Source organism: Euprymna scolopes, chromosome 11, assembly GCF_053919585.1.
Source record: "Euprymna scolopes isolate OS-2025 chromosome 11, ASM5391958v1, whole genome shotgun sequence".
Taxonomy (NCBI): Eukaryota; Metazoa; Mollusca; class Cephalopoda; order Sepiida; family Sepiolidae; genus Euprymna; species Euprymna scolopes.
In genome coordinates, this window is record NC_136492.1 from 36,984,817 (window position 1) to 36,998,538 (window position 13,722).

General features: G+C 35.8%; 1 protein-coding gene across 6 annotated transcripts in view; it reads left to right on the top strand.

Moving 5' to 3' along the window:
• LOC145287834 (Na(+)/H(+) exchanger beta-like) overlaps positions 1–13,722 on the top strand; it is a 1,099,100-nt gene that overhangs the window by 813,433 nt on the left and 271,945 nt on the right. For all 6 annotated transcript variants that reach the window (XM_080135700.1, XM_080135702.1, XM_080135704.1 and 3 more), the window contains one exon: positions 830–905. In XM_080135700.1, coding sequence (XP_079991826.1) covers positions 830–905 — 76 coding nt within the window. The remainder of the gene's footprint in view (positions 1–829; positions 906–13,722) is intronic.

Consider the following 13,722-nt stretch of genomic DNA (forward strand, 5'->3'; position numbering starts at 1 on the left):
ACCCATTGCTGTTCCTAGTATTTATTTGTAACTGTTATTATTAAATTCGAAGTTGTTGCTAAGGAATATATCTATGCTGTCAATCACGAATTGTTTGGTGAATTTGGGGTGTTAATGTTTGTGTATGTTTGTCGCTCCAGTATTGCATAGCTCCTTTCCCTAGGTTGTGTGGGATATTGCTGTATAGGCTGCTAACTGTTTGTGGTAAGGAATTAAGGAAGCGTATGTCGTCTTTTATGTAGCTTCTGATTAGATCGGCAAAGGGCTGTAATAGTATGTCGATTTAATCTGCTTGTTGGGCATGCTGGTCCTGCTACTATGGGTTTGAATGTGAGGTCATTGGAATTTGGGGTGCTGATGTATTCTGAGTTTTGTATGTTGATGGCATGTCTTATCTCGTTAGATTTGTGTATTTTGGGTAATCTGTAGAAGATGTTTGGTTGTTTTTTTGTGAAGTTTGCAAGGAAGTCTTTTTCTTTTTTAGTTAATGTTCTATTGCATATTGCGCAGAGTTTTGTGATTTTAGATATAGTTGTGTTATCTATGTTAGAGCTAATTGGTTTTTTATAGTTTTCCTTCCCTAGTGATTCTAAAATGTTCATTTTATAGTAATCTTTATTCACGATAACCACTGCACTACCATTGTCTAGAGAATCGTCTGTTGTGTTTTCCCTGTCATTTAATATATCTATGAGTCTGAATCTGTGTTCAAATTAAATAAGGTCTTCCTTCTGCTATGTTACTAACCCTAACCCTAACCCTAACCTTCTGCTATGTTACTATGGACGCATTTTAATGACTGATGGTAGTGTATATGTCTATATTGCAGGTGTTGGCAGTCTTCCAGGAAATGGGGGTGAACAGTGTTTTGTACTTCCTCGTTTTTGGCGAATCACTTTTAAACGGTAAGTAAAGAAACAACTTTGTTAAATATCAACTATAATCTTCTTCTCTATATAAATAAAATGAACTCATTTTTTCCCGTCTGATTTTGACCTTAATAGGATTAAAAATCAAGATATTTCATGCAAATATAATATGCACAAACGGCAGAACAATATCTGAGGTGTGTTATAGGCTTATTATTTCTCAAATTCCTCGATAATCTTAGATTTCTATACTTTTTCTGCTGAGAAGTCACGGCCAAAATCGGTTAAGATCAATGGAAGTGGTAAAATATTTTCTCTCTAATAAATTCCTCCTCCCCCTGCCACCACTTAACACCGTTTGGGGATCGTTCACAAGGAACAGTTGAGAAGAGAACACCGGTTTGGCTTCGTAGTTCTTTCATGTGAAGTTATTTAAAATCACTAAACTAAGCTGCAGTGCTCTGTAGCGTAGTGGTTAGCGTGCTGGACAATTCACATTATATTTTCACGTTCGCGCCGACCTACCGTAGTCGTTTTTTTTTTTTTTTTTTTCCTAAACAACTGGAATGGACTTTTCTTGGTGGCCGAACTGTCAACGTTGCAGATGTTTTTTTTTGTTTTTTTTTCACACTTTATTTTCCTACTTTTACTCATGACTCCGGGTTTGATCCTTCCTACTTACCTACCATAACATTTTTTAAAACTCCCCCCCCGTCCCGGAAACAAACACTCGGGCAACGCCGGGTACCCCCGCTAGTATATATATATAATATTTATTATATATATATATTATATATATAAAAATATTAACTCTTATTTAGTTTCATTGCATCAATATATATTTGTAAATTTGTTATACTACGAAAATAATTTGCTACAAACTTCACAACGCTTCACGCTCAGTTTGTAATTTCAAATGAATAAAAAATAATTAGATATAAAATATAAATCCTCATGCCATTTTGTAAATATCGTACTAAGTTAGCGGTTTTATTGAATTAATTCATAACCAAACGATTATTGTTATTGGCTTACAGTAAATTAAAAGCAATATTTCAAACCACTTTCAATGGATTTTGTTCTGCATTATTTTTAACACATGTTGAATGTGATGATATTCATTTAAAGAATTTTCAATAATAATCTATCTATATATCTATAAAAGTTAAAATGTCTGTGTGTGTTTGTGTGTGTGTTTATGTGTTTCTGTTTCTCTGTCAATTTTCGGTCTAGAGATTCGAGGTTTGACATAAGAAGTATTGAGATTTGAGAAAATCTTTGTAGTCGGTTTTCGGTCAGAAATTTGGCTGTCAATGGGTCAAAGTTCAACGATTTGACATTTGAAAACTCTACCAAACTCCTCCGCCAATTTTGGGTCTAAACACTCGAATTTTTAAACATGGATCAAACGTTTTAATTTGAGTTGAGCCAAAAAAAAAATTAAAGTTAAGGAGTGAAAATTGGGCTCAAAGTTAAAAACAATTTGACCAAATTACTCAGCCAATTTCTGGACTAAACATTTGAAATTTTACATAATTTTAGGGATAAACACTTGTAATTTTAGATGTAGGTTACTTGGACATGAGTCAAACTTTTTAAGATATATATATATATATATATATATATATATACATATATGCACATTCTAGAAGTGTAAGCCATGTTTAGTTTAAGAAAAGTTTCCGATGGTTCGTTATTCTAAACAAGTCTTGAGAGGTGACTGGTTTGCAGTAGACAGAACAGTTTCCGATGGTTCGTTGTTACACACAAGTCCTGAGAGGTGACTGGTTTGCAGTAGACAGTTCCACAGAGCAAAAGATTCTTACTGTGTTGAGACGGAAAAAACATGCGACATTGCTACACAAAAGGTTTAATATTTATGGAGTAATTCTGGTTTCTGATTAGTTGGTAGCAAAACGTGAATTAATTCGATTCGTCAGTTCCTAGCACCATCGTTTATAAATAGAATCGCCCGACTGTGTGGGATCACAGACCATTATGAATAAAAAATATTACAACATCCCCCCTATTATTTATAATGGGGAAGTCCCTTGTGTTCGTTCTGCTCAAAAATAAATATTTTATTTTATATTCAATTATATATAACAAAAATTAGAAATCATTTGGATCTTAAAATTTTAGCATGTAAAAAGACGCCATTTTAAATTGTGTTCAAATGTCCAAACAGATATATATGTGTACAGAGAAGAGAAATAAAAGAAATGGAAGGTATTTTAACCTTAAAAAGGGGTGGGTATGTGAATAAGAAGCCATTTCTTAAATTTGATTATGCAGTTTTGTAAAAAAAAAAAAGAAAGAAACAACGCATACATATAAATAAATATGCATAAAATAAACAAACATGAAATATGTACCCGTTTAAAGAGTTTTTTTGTTTTTGTTGTTAAAAAAATAAGAAAACTTATCTTCAAAAAAATAAATATATAAAAGTCAATTGTAATTTATGCGCGCCTTAAAATAAGCATGCAAAAAGTATTTGTCGAAAAGGAAAATTACAAAGAAGTGTTTTTAAAAAAGTGACTTTTTTTCAGCAAAAGTATTAGTTACGCATTAGTAGGTTAAAGTGTAAATACAAACAAAATGGATACAGTTTAACGTCTTGTCCAGGACTATTTTTTTTTTTTGATATATAGAAATTCATATGCATATAGGGCCGTGAAAAAAAATGTATTCAGTCGAATCCCCCAACAAGTTTTGAGAAAAAACGCTTGTTGCGGGTTTTGTAAATACATCAGCGATATTTTGTTCTGTTGATATGTAATTCAAAATAATGGATTCACCTCGTTTTTTATGAAATGGTATTTTATATCTATATGCTTAGATCTTTGGTTGGTTATCGTGTTTTGTGCTAAGACTATACTGGCTTGATTATCACAATTAATTACTACGGGACTTTTACTTAATTCTGACTCTAAAATAATCTTTAGGATATTTTTAAGGTAGAGTTCTTCCTGGGTCGTGTGTGTGATCGCGATAAATTCTGCTTCACACGTAGAGATATAATATGTTGCTTTTAATATTTCCATGAAATAATAGGCAAATTTTCTGATAATCTGAAGCAATATCCAGATATACTTTTTCGATCTTCGTCGTTTTCCCAATCTGAATCCAAAAATCCTTCTAATTTTAGGGGATTTTTTGATTTTCTAAATACTAACTTCTGTTCTTTAGTTCCTTTTAAATAACGCAGCACTTGTTTAGCTCTGTTTAAATTGTCGGTCGTGATAATTTTTGTGACAGTTTTGTTACTGCATAGCATATGTCGGGTCTGGTTGCAGTCAGTAAACATACAAGACTACCTATAATTTCGCGGTATTGTTTATCATTTATTATTTCAGATTCTGTGTGTATATTTTTATTAATATCATTTTCGACCGGTGTAGAGCGTTTCTTGCACTCTCGCATTCCAAATTTTAATAGTATTTTGTCGATGTATCTCGATTGAATCATCATAACAAGTTCTTTGATTTGAGTAAATTATATCCCCAAAACCCAGAATATTTTGCCAAGATCGGTCATTTTGAGTTTGTATTTAATTTGTTCTTAACATCGGTTAACAATATGTCACAATTTGATGCGATTAAAATATTATCGACCCACAAAACCAAAATCAGTAGTTTATCGTCTTTGTGTTCGGTGTGTAAACAGGGGTCTACAGCGCATTGTCTAAATTGTTATTTAATAATATAATCATGAAATACTGTATTCCAACACTGAGCACTCTGTTTAGACCATATAATGACTTGTTAGGATTTACGGTAAAGAATATTTTTCTACGTTTTCACCGACCACAAACCTAACGACAATCAGAATTTTACTGCAAATCGCTTCGCAATATGACCTAAACATCCATCAAATTGACGTAAAAAATGCTTATTTGAATGCCCCAATAGACTGTGAAATTTATATTACCCCTCCAGAGGGATTTATAATGGAAAATAAAAATAGCTATTTTTATTTTCCATTATAGATCCCTCTGGAGGGGTAATATAAATTTCACAGTCTATTGGGGCATTCAAATAAGCATTTTTTACGTCAATTTGATGGATGTTTAGGTCATATTGCGAAGCGATTTGCAGTAAAATTCTGATTGTCGTTAGGTTTGTGGTCGGTGAAAACGTAGAAAAATATTCTTTACCGTAAATCCGAGAGTACCCTTTAGCAAACTAATCTAGCTTTGTACTGTTCTACGCCTGATGCTGTAGTCTTTTTTGTAAAGACACATCTTGTAGAAATAACATGTTTATCTTTTGGGAGAGACACTACCGTATAGGTATCATTTTCGGTTAAGGCATTGCTATCCAATGGAAAATACGCCAAAAAGCTTTAACGAAGTAATTGATTCAGAACATTGTGATGAATGGAAAATTGGCATTAAAAAAGAAATCTTTTTTCATACCAATTTTCCATTCATCACAATGTTCTGAATTAATTGCTTTGTTAAAGCTTTTTGGCATATTTTCCATTGAATAGCAATAGTTGATTTGATAATTTTTATATTGTCGACCACAAAAAAATCGGGTCGCCTTCTATTTCTTTTGCGATATCTTTCGCCTTTATCATCATCATCATCATCATGGATACCCTTGTCTCCGTCATTTTTATTGTCTTCGTTTGTTTTAATTATTTGAGGAAATATAATTTCATCTTCTTCATATGACTGGATTTGGTCTGTAGAATTAAATGTGTCTGTGAATTTTACACATCGGATTCTTTTTATTTTATTTTTCTCTGGAAAAAAATACTAAATTGGCTGGACTGTTTTTAGCGTATCCAAGAAATATACCTCTGTCGGCTTTAATATTCAATTTACTCTTTTTCTCTATATATGCGAAGCAAGTTGAACCAAATATATGCATTCTGCTTAAATTTGTTTTTTTTTTATCGCAGAAAGATTCATATGGAGTTTTAGATAGTGTTTTGTTAAAGCACCTGTTGCGTATATAGGCTGCCGCCATAAGTGCATACGTCCAGAGGTTTTTGGGGAGTTTTGATTCAATGAGTAGGCATCTTGCCATTTCAAAAAGTGTCTGCCACGCTCTTTCAGCAGTCCCGTTTTGGTGTGGCGATCTAGGAGCTGATTTTTCATGCTTGATATGATGGTTAATTAGTAAAAGTTCAAAGTCTTTATTAGTGAATTCCGTACCGTTGTCAGAGCGAATACACTTGACTTCACCGTAGGGGGCCATGTCGGCTAGATATTTTTTTGTTGCTAGCAGGGTATCAGATTTGTTCTTTAAAAAGTAAACCATTATTAAACCTAAATGGTCATCTACGAAATTCAACACATATCTATAATGTTCTCTGGCCATCGGTTCCACGGGGCCATTCAAGTCACAATGCACTATTGATGGGATTTTTTTTTTTGCCTTCTTGTCTGGTATCTTGCTTTAATAGTTTTTCATTTTCCCTTGCGTACAGACGTCGCAGTTGAAGTTTTTTGATGTTTGTATTTTCATTCCATCAACTACAGTCGGCAACTTTTTGATATCAGGAATATTGCAATGTCCAAGAATTTTATGCCATGTCTGGCAGTTGGTTTTCGATCAGACTACGCTAATTTAAATAATATAGTCTTCCATTTTCTTTAATGTCGAATACAGTTCCGTTCGGGTATACGAGTTTTGATTTATTGGGGCTGAAGTTTATATTTGCGCCTTGTTTAGTGGCAGTTTGTACAGAAAATATATTTTGTTTAAATTTTGGGATTAGAAATATGTTTTCTAGAATACAGAAACGTAGTTCACCTTTATTGTTCCTTAGCGAGATTTTAGCATCGGCTCTTTTCAAAACGATATCCTTTACTCGACTCCCGTCAGCTAGTTCTACAAAATGATTTTGTGGCTTAAAGTTGGGGTCAAAATTGATAAAATCAGATTCCTTTGTAATCACATTGGCCGTGGCCCCACAATCAACAAGAAAATTATTATTATTTGTTGAAGCATTGAACGTATACGAAAATAAAAATGTATGTTCGCTAACAGAGCTCTCCACATTTTTAATGGAGTCGCCATTTTGAGTCCTCTATCTACATTGGAAACTCTTGTGATTGGGTCGTCCACAATTATAGCAAATAATTTTTGTACTTTTCTTAGGAGAAAAATTGTTTTTGGCAAAGTTGCGGTTTTTATTCCTGGTATGGGTATAATTTAATTTTGGTATTTTTATGTATGTATTTTTAAATTTCATGATATGTGTAGATTCGTTTTCCTCTGTGATCTTTTTTTCAGTTTCCTCGTAACTTCTGAGTGCTACCTTGAATTGGCTAAAAGTCATGGGTTTTTCTTTCTGGGTTATCACGGCTTGCAATCACTCGGTAATCCCTTAAGGACCATGGAAATTAACAGATTGTCACTCATAACTTCAAATATTTTTTAAGAATTTGAAGTCGTTTCGGCTCTTATAATATAATCAGTAATAGTTTCAGCTTCCATTCGTTTTAGAGAGGTTAGTTCAGTATATAAAGAAATAATTTTGGGTTTCCTTTTCGATAAATAATGCTCTCTCAATATGTTTAATGCTTTGCAGCCATCATCCAGGGCCCCTCTCATTACTAGTGATAGACTTCGGTCATCTAAACACTGTGTTAATTCCGCAAGAACAGTTGGGTTCTTTTCAATGAAATCGGGGTCGTTTCTGTTTTCAGGTTGTGTTTGAAGTACTTTGTGTAGCTTTTTGATTCGTAGATATCCTAGAAATTTAACTTGCCTCAATTCGAATTTTTATTTGGATCCATCGAAATAAAGACGCACGCTGGGCTCATAACCTCTAGAAGTGTAAGCCATGTTTAGTTTCGGAACAGTTTCCGATGGTTCGTTGTTCTAAACAAGTTTTGAGAGGTGACTGGTTTGCAGCAGACAGAACAGTTTCCGATGGTTCGTTGTTACACACAAGTCCTGAGAGGTGACTGGTTTGCAGTAGACAGTTCCACAGAGCAAAAGATTCTTGCCGTGTTGAGACGGAAAAAGCATGCGAAATTGCTACAGAACAGGTTTAATATTTATGGAGTAATTCTGGTTTCTGATTGGTTGGTAGCAGAACGTGAATTAATTCGGTTCATCAGTTCCGAGCAGCATCGTTTATAAATAGAATCGCCCGACTGTGTGGGATCGTATGAATCTCTCATGATGAGATGTGTCTCCTAGCGACTTCGACTGCAGGGAGACAGGGTAGAAGTACTCGTCAAGGATTCGCTACTTGACACTCAGCCCGACAGGTGAGGGGCTAGGAACCGGCGCAGCACCTGTCGGCTGAGGTACGCCGCCTGGGTAATACCTAGGAGGTCCACCCTCCCAAGCCTGTCCACTGGGCTTTCCGATGGGGTTACTCAGGCAATTTTTACAATTGCAGGAGTGCCCCTCCTTTAGGGGAGCCTGCTGGTTTCCCACTTTCCGGCGTTGTGCCACATTTTGCTGAGGTGGGCAGTAAATAAATACTCTACCCCATTATGAATGCAAAATATTGCAACACACGTTATTAACAGTACATAGGTCCCGAGCAAAGCTTAGCTGAATATATAATCATACACACATACATATATTAGGATTATGTTCAATCAAATTTAATATTAGTTGTTAGAGTGAAGCTTAAAAATAATTATTAAGACACAAATACAATTGAATGATTCTTACAAATCTAATATATATGAATTACCGAAACGAATTATCTATTGTCTATTTTCGTCCATTATTATAATTTTCAGGGATTATTTTGGATATGTTTTTGCGGAAAATTCAGTTGGTCGTTGGCATCCGTGTGTCTTAACAATGGAGTCTCCTGTAACAGTGCAGGCCTATCCTAGTTCGAGAGAATATGTTGCAGTTACGACGTCTGCTTCTAAGAGCTCCGTTTCAACCCTTGCTGTGGGCCCGTTACTGCTTTCTACTCCTTTCACTCCTTTTAGAGCGTGACTTGGTAGCAAAGAACACGTCTCTAGCGGTTGCGATCTCCCAGCCAATTAGGTCGATACGACCTGGTCTTATGTCTCGATTTCAGTCAACCTTGTAGCGTAGAATATATCTTTCTGTTGGCGTGGTGCTGATGATGAACTTGTCGAATAGAATGTCTTTGTGATATTTAATTCTTGTTTGAGACCTGATCCTGCCATGTGAATCATTGGGTGTACAAGTGGAGAATGGGGAGCCTGCTTTTATTTTGTTTTTGTTTTTGTATATTGAGTAGAGTGGCCGTGATTCACTGCTGTAAAGCAGAACATTTATCTTGGTGTTGGTGATCAGTATCGAGCCATTCAAAGCTCTCTTTCAACTAATGAAAATTGCTACCTTGTTGATACGTTTATGGCGTTCAGCGTCCAGGTATAGTTTGCTGGAGATGGTGAGTTCGATGTATGTGAAGTGCTCGACAACCTTGAGTATGCAATCACTAATGATTATATCTGTGGTACTGCTTACATCTTGGCCGAGGATACTTATCTTTTTAGGTAATGTGTGTGCGAATCAGCTGATGATTCGCTGCAATACGTCTTCAGAGCGTGCCACTAGTGCTGCATCATCAACGAAGATTATTTCTAGTATTACTTTATGCATTTTGGTCTTAGGGGGTGAGCAAGTTTTAAGAAGCTGCTGTTGCTTCTGGTGTACAGGTACCAAAAAGGAATATGCCAAAGAGTGATGGCGCAAGTATGCACCCCTGTTTTACTTCAGTTGATTGTATCGTTGAATTGTACAACAATAACCTCTGTTAATGTTTACTAGAGCTAGTATCGATGGTTGTTCTTCCTGTTCTAAACCAACACTGTGTCTCGAGGTATACGTGAAGCACTAGAAGCAACTGCAACCTGTTTAGAACAACACAGATGAGGACCGTGCAGGTAATACTGGGGAGATATACATTCTACGGTAGCTATTCTTGTTCTTGTATATAGTTATGAGGTTTGCCTCGGGCATCTTCTGATAGACTGTTTCTTCTTCTTAATATTATTGCAGCAGCTAGTTTCTCTTTTCCATCCTGATGATTTAAGATGGAATGTCATTTTTCCTGAAGATTTATCGCAGACTAGGAATCGATCTCCTCTTTTGGTCCTTTACCAAGTAGGCTGACGGTGATCATAGCGGCGTCATCTATGAGAAAGTTCTCTTCCGAGTAGTGTCTATTCTACCATTACCATTTGTCTGCTTCCGTATAATATGATGGCACCGGTAGTTGATTTCAGTGTTATAATCTTGTTTGCACAACAACTTCTTCAAGCTATCGTACATGCCATGAATGTTGTTGCGCTCAGTGGAGAGGTTTCATTTGTAGTCATTGAGACATTGTTTAGCGATCCATTGAGCGTCGTTCCTGACCTTTCTGTGCGCGGGTCCTGGATATGACCTTAAACTATATCCGATGGTGAGGCCCTAGCTTGCGGGCTTTGGGGAGTGTGGAGCCACCCTTTAATTGCCATTGCTCCCAGGTCTACTCTGACCCGGAGTGGTCGTACCTGTTAGGGTCCCAACTATGGGTTAAATAGAAACCGACTTGAAAAAAAATAAAATAATATATATATATATATATATATATATATATATATATATATATATATATATATATATTAAAAAATTTCGTCAAAATAACTGGATTCGGCATTAAATAACTTGAAAAGGGTTGATATGCCGTAAAAAAAACAACCAACCAACCAATCAAATTTTGCGTGCGAGGACTATATTTTCAGCAGGTTCTCTCTTGTGGTTGACAAGGGTTTCTATTTTGGTATTGACTACTGGATGTAAATCGAACATTCTAGCCTCGAACCAATGCAAATTTGTCCTCCCCCTTCTCTCTCTCTCTCTCTCTCTCTCTCTCTCTATTTATTTCTATCTATTTCTATCTTTCTCTTGTCAGTAGTGTTTACCGCGGAATTCTAGATTACCTCTCTCTTCAGCCCATTGGACTCGAGACGGGCTTTACTGCCTACCCTGGTCGTATTACAGGCTGCACTATGGTAACTACGTCTGGTAAAATCACAGTGCAGTGAAAGTTTTCACCTTATGACGAAGTTCGGTTTGTACCACTGATAAGATCTGTACTACTTCCAGGTTAGTCCATGGTGTGACTTGGTAGCAAAGAATACGTTGGTTATGTTACAGCTTTTTAAAGAGCATAACTCAAGAAACCTCTCAGTTTTTATTGAAGTTGCTTACATCAAACTAGCCGATTAAGTTGGGCTAAGAGTCATCGTCACCGAGTGGATACAATTTTCATGAGAGGGATGTCATTGGTGATGGTATCAAAATCCTCAGAAAACTGATGTTTGGTTGACTGAAGAGCAGAGTGTAGAAGCATAAATGTTCAGGATATGAATATGAGGAAGGTTAAAGGTAAAGGCACATGGTGGTTCTACATCAGTAGAGAAGTATTCACTACGAATCCAACTCTATGCTGCTTTGCTTCCTCAGATTCCTTGCTCTTCCTGGAATTCTGTTCTCTGAGGCTGCATGCGAGTTTCGTTTCTATTAATACAGCGGCTTCAATGTTATTGACGTGCGGTCGATTTTAGTCTGTGTTTAGAGTCATTAATATATCATCACATAGACCAAGACACATTGTTTTTACAATCCAGTTTGCTAATCGCAATATTTGTGGATTTATTATTCTTGGTTTACTAAACATAGGATTTTTAGTCTGTTTGCTTTTTTGCCTTTAGCTCTAAAAATCCACTAAATCAGAAGACAATTGTCGTTTAGCACTTTTCTGACTGGGGACTTCCCAGTGTGAAGTGGGAAGAAGTTGATCATGTGGAACTATGACCGTCGTTCCTATCATCGGCGTAACCCTATGGCGCCTGGGATTATGCCAATCGTTTATAGCTATGGTTCGTTATAATGCTGTTTTCCATATTGTTTTTGACGCTGTGACGAAGTGACTTCTTTAGGGCAAAATAAAGAGCAATGTGTATGAAGATTCTAGGTGACTTAGTTATGAGAACTTCCATCTGGATTTCATTGATATAGTCCTAAGGAGAGAAAAAAAATATTTGAAACAAGTTTGGTAGGTTAAGAAGCTGAGAATAATGTAATATTATAGAGGTTTTGTCTATACATAACTATATATATTTGTATATTGATCGTCTAGTGATTATGTTAACCTGTGTATAAAATTTAAGGGACTGTTCATAAGACATATACAGGTTGCAAAATATTGAAGAATGCAATACCTTCTCATGCAATAGGTTACATTAACCCGGTTCTTGTTTCACCTGCTTGGACCAACGGACCTACACAGAAATCATCGATAAAACACAGGAGGAACGATAAATTTGTCACCTTAAAGAAACAACACTACAGTTTATTTTTACAACTGTTATTGAAAAAATCATTTCAGGTAACTTAAATATGTAGTAAAGTTGACATCTATTCAATGTAGCTGCCTTCAGCCTCAATCACGGCCTCGATATGGGTCCGGAACTGGAAGCATGCTTTTTACACAAGCACCGGCGTGAGTTCGGCGAATACTCGGCGGATGGTGGCGATCAGGCTGGCTTTGGTGTTGTGGGAGGTCATGTTGGTGATGTTGTTGGCCAAATGAAGTTGTCCAGCAGGTCGGAGGAGAAGGGAGGCCAGTGTGAGAAGGGTACAAAGTCATAGCACTCTTTCTGAATTGGGTCTTCGGACTTGTGGGCCCACGCCGAGTCCTGCTGCCGCACCCACGGTCTGCCAGCGGCCACCTGATAGCACCAGGATATCACAACACATCCAGGTAAACTTTGGTGTTGACTTTCAAGCCGACTTCGAAGATGTGAAGTGGCATACTATAACCTTGGCCGAAAACTTTGTTGGGCTGTGCCCTCAAGCGTAGTAACTTCCAGATTTGCATTGTGAGGGTTCTGGCAAAGGTTCTGTTGAAAGAAATTTGATCGAAAGAGAGTTGTAGAGCGGTGCGTCTCTGATCTCGCTCGTTGAATATTGTGTCATTTATAGACAATATAGAAGGCTCTTGGGATTTGTACAAAATTGGCCAACTAGTAGATGATCTGCAACAAAAAAAAGAAGAACCGGTTTTCATTAAACAGAAATGGAATCATGTCGTCTTTTCTAGTGCGACAATTTTATCGTTCCACCCTTTATTACTCACTAGGAGTTTTGATACAGACCATCATCATAGAATTCTCTTTGAGAGCAACCTGTGGTGTGGTGTTCTCTAGAGTATGAGTGACAACAAGTCTAAAATATTCATTTAGTTTTTAATACGAGTATTTACGGCGCTAATTACAGAGGAATTGTGAGTTTTTTTACTAGAAAATGTTACTTTGAGAAATTGTAAAAAAATGATGCAAGTATTTTAAAAATGCGACGATGATATTTATTAAACAACGACGTGTTAAAGATTCGAGTACAACATTCAACTACTATATTAATGCAACAAAGTTTTATAACGTTAATAATAAAAAGATAAAAACTGCGATATTTTTTATTAAACAAAACATTACAAAAAGTATTAATAACAAAAACGAAGGAAACGGTGACGCTTACTGCAGAGAATTGTTATTTTTATTAAATAAAACATTCGAAAATATTATATATATATATATATATATATATATATATATATATATATATATATATATAATAGACTACCCGTGACCCGTTGGGTCAGTATGTTATATTAGCTATGGAATTAATGAATGAGCGTGACACTTGTGACGTAAAGAAAATAGTTTTTGTGACATAACAGAAATATTTCTATGAAAGTATATTAAAATGAAAAAAAAGAATATGGATAGATTTTTATGAGTCGTTCTGTTTATAATTGTTTATTTTTGAAAAAAACAGCCATTGAATTATAAGTGGTGTGCACGGAACAGATACCATAATACTTAAAGTTAAATTCAAAT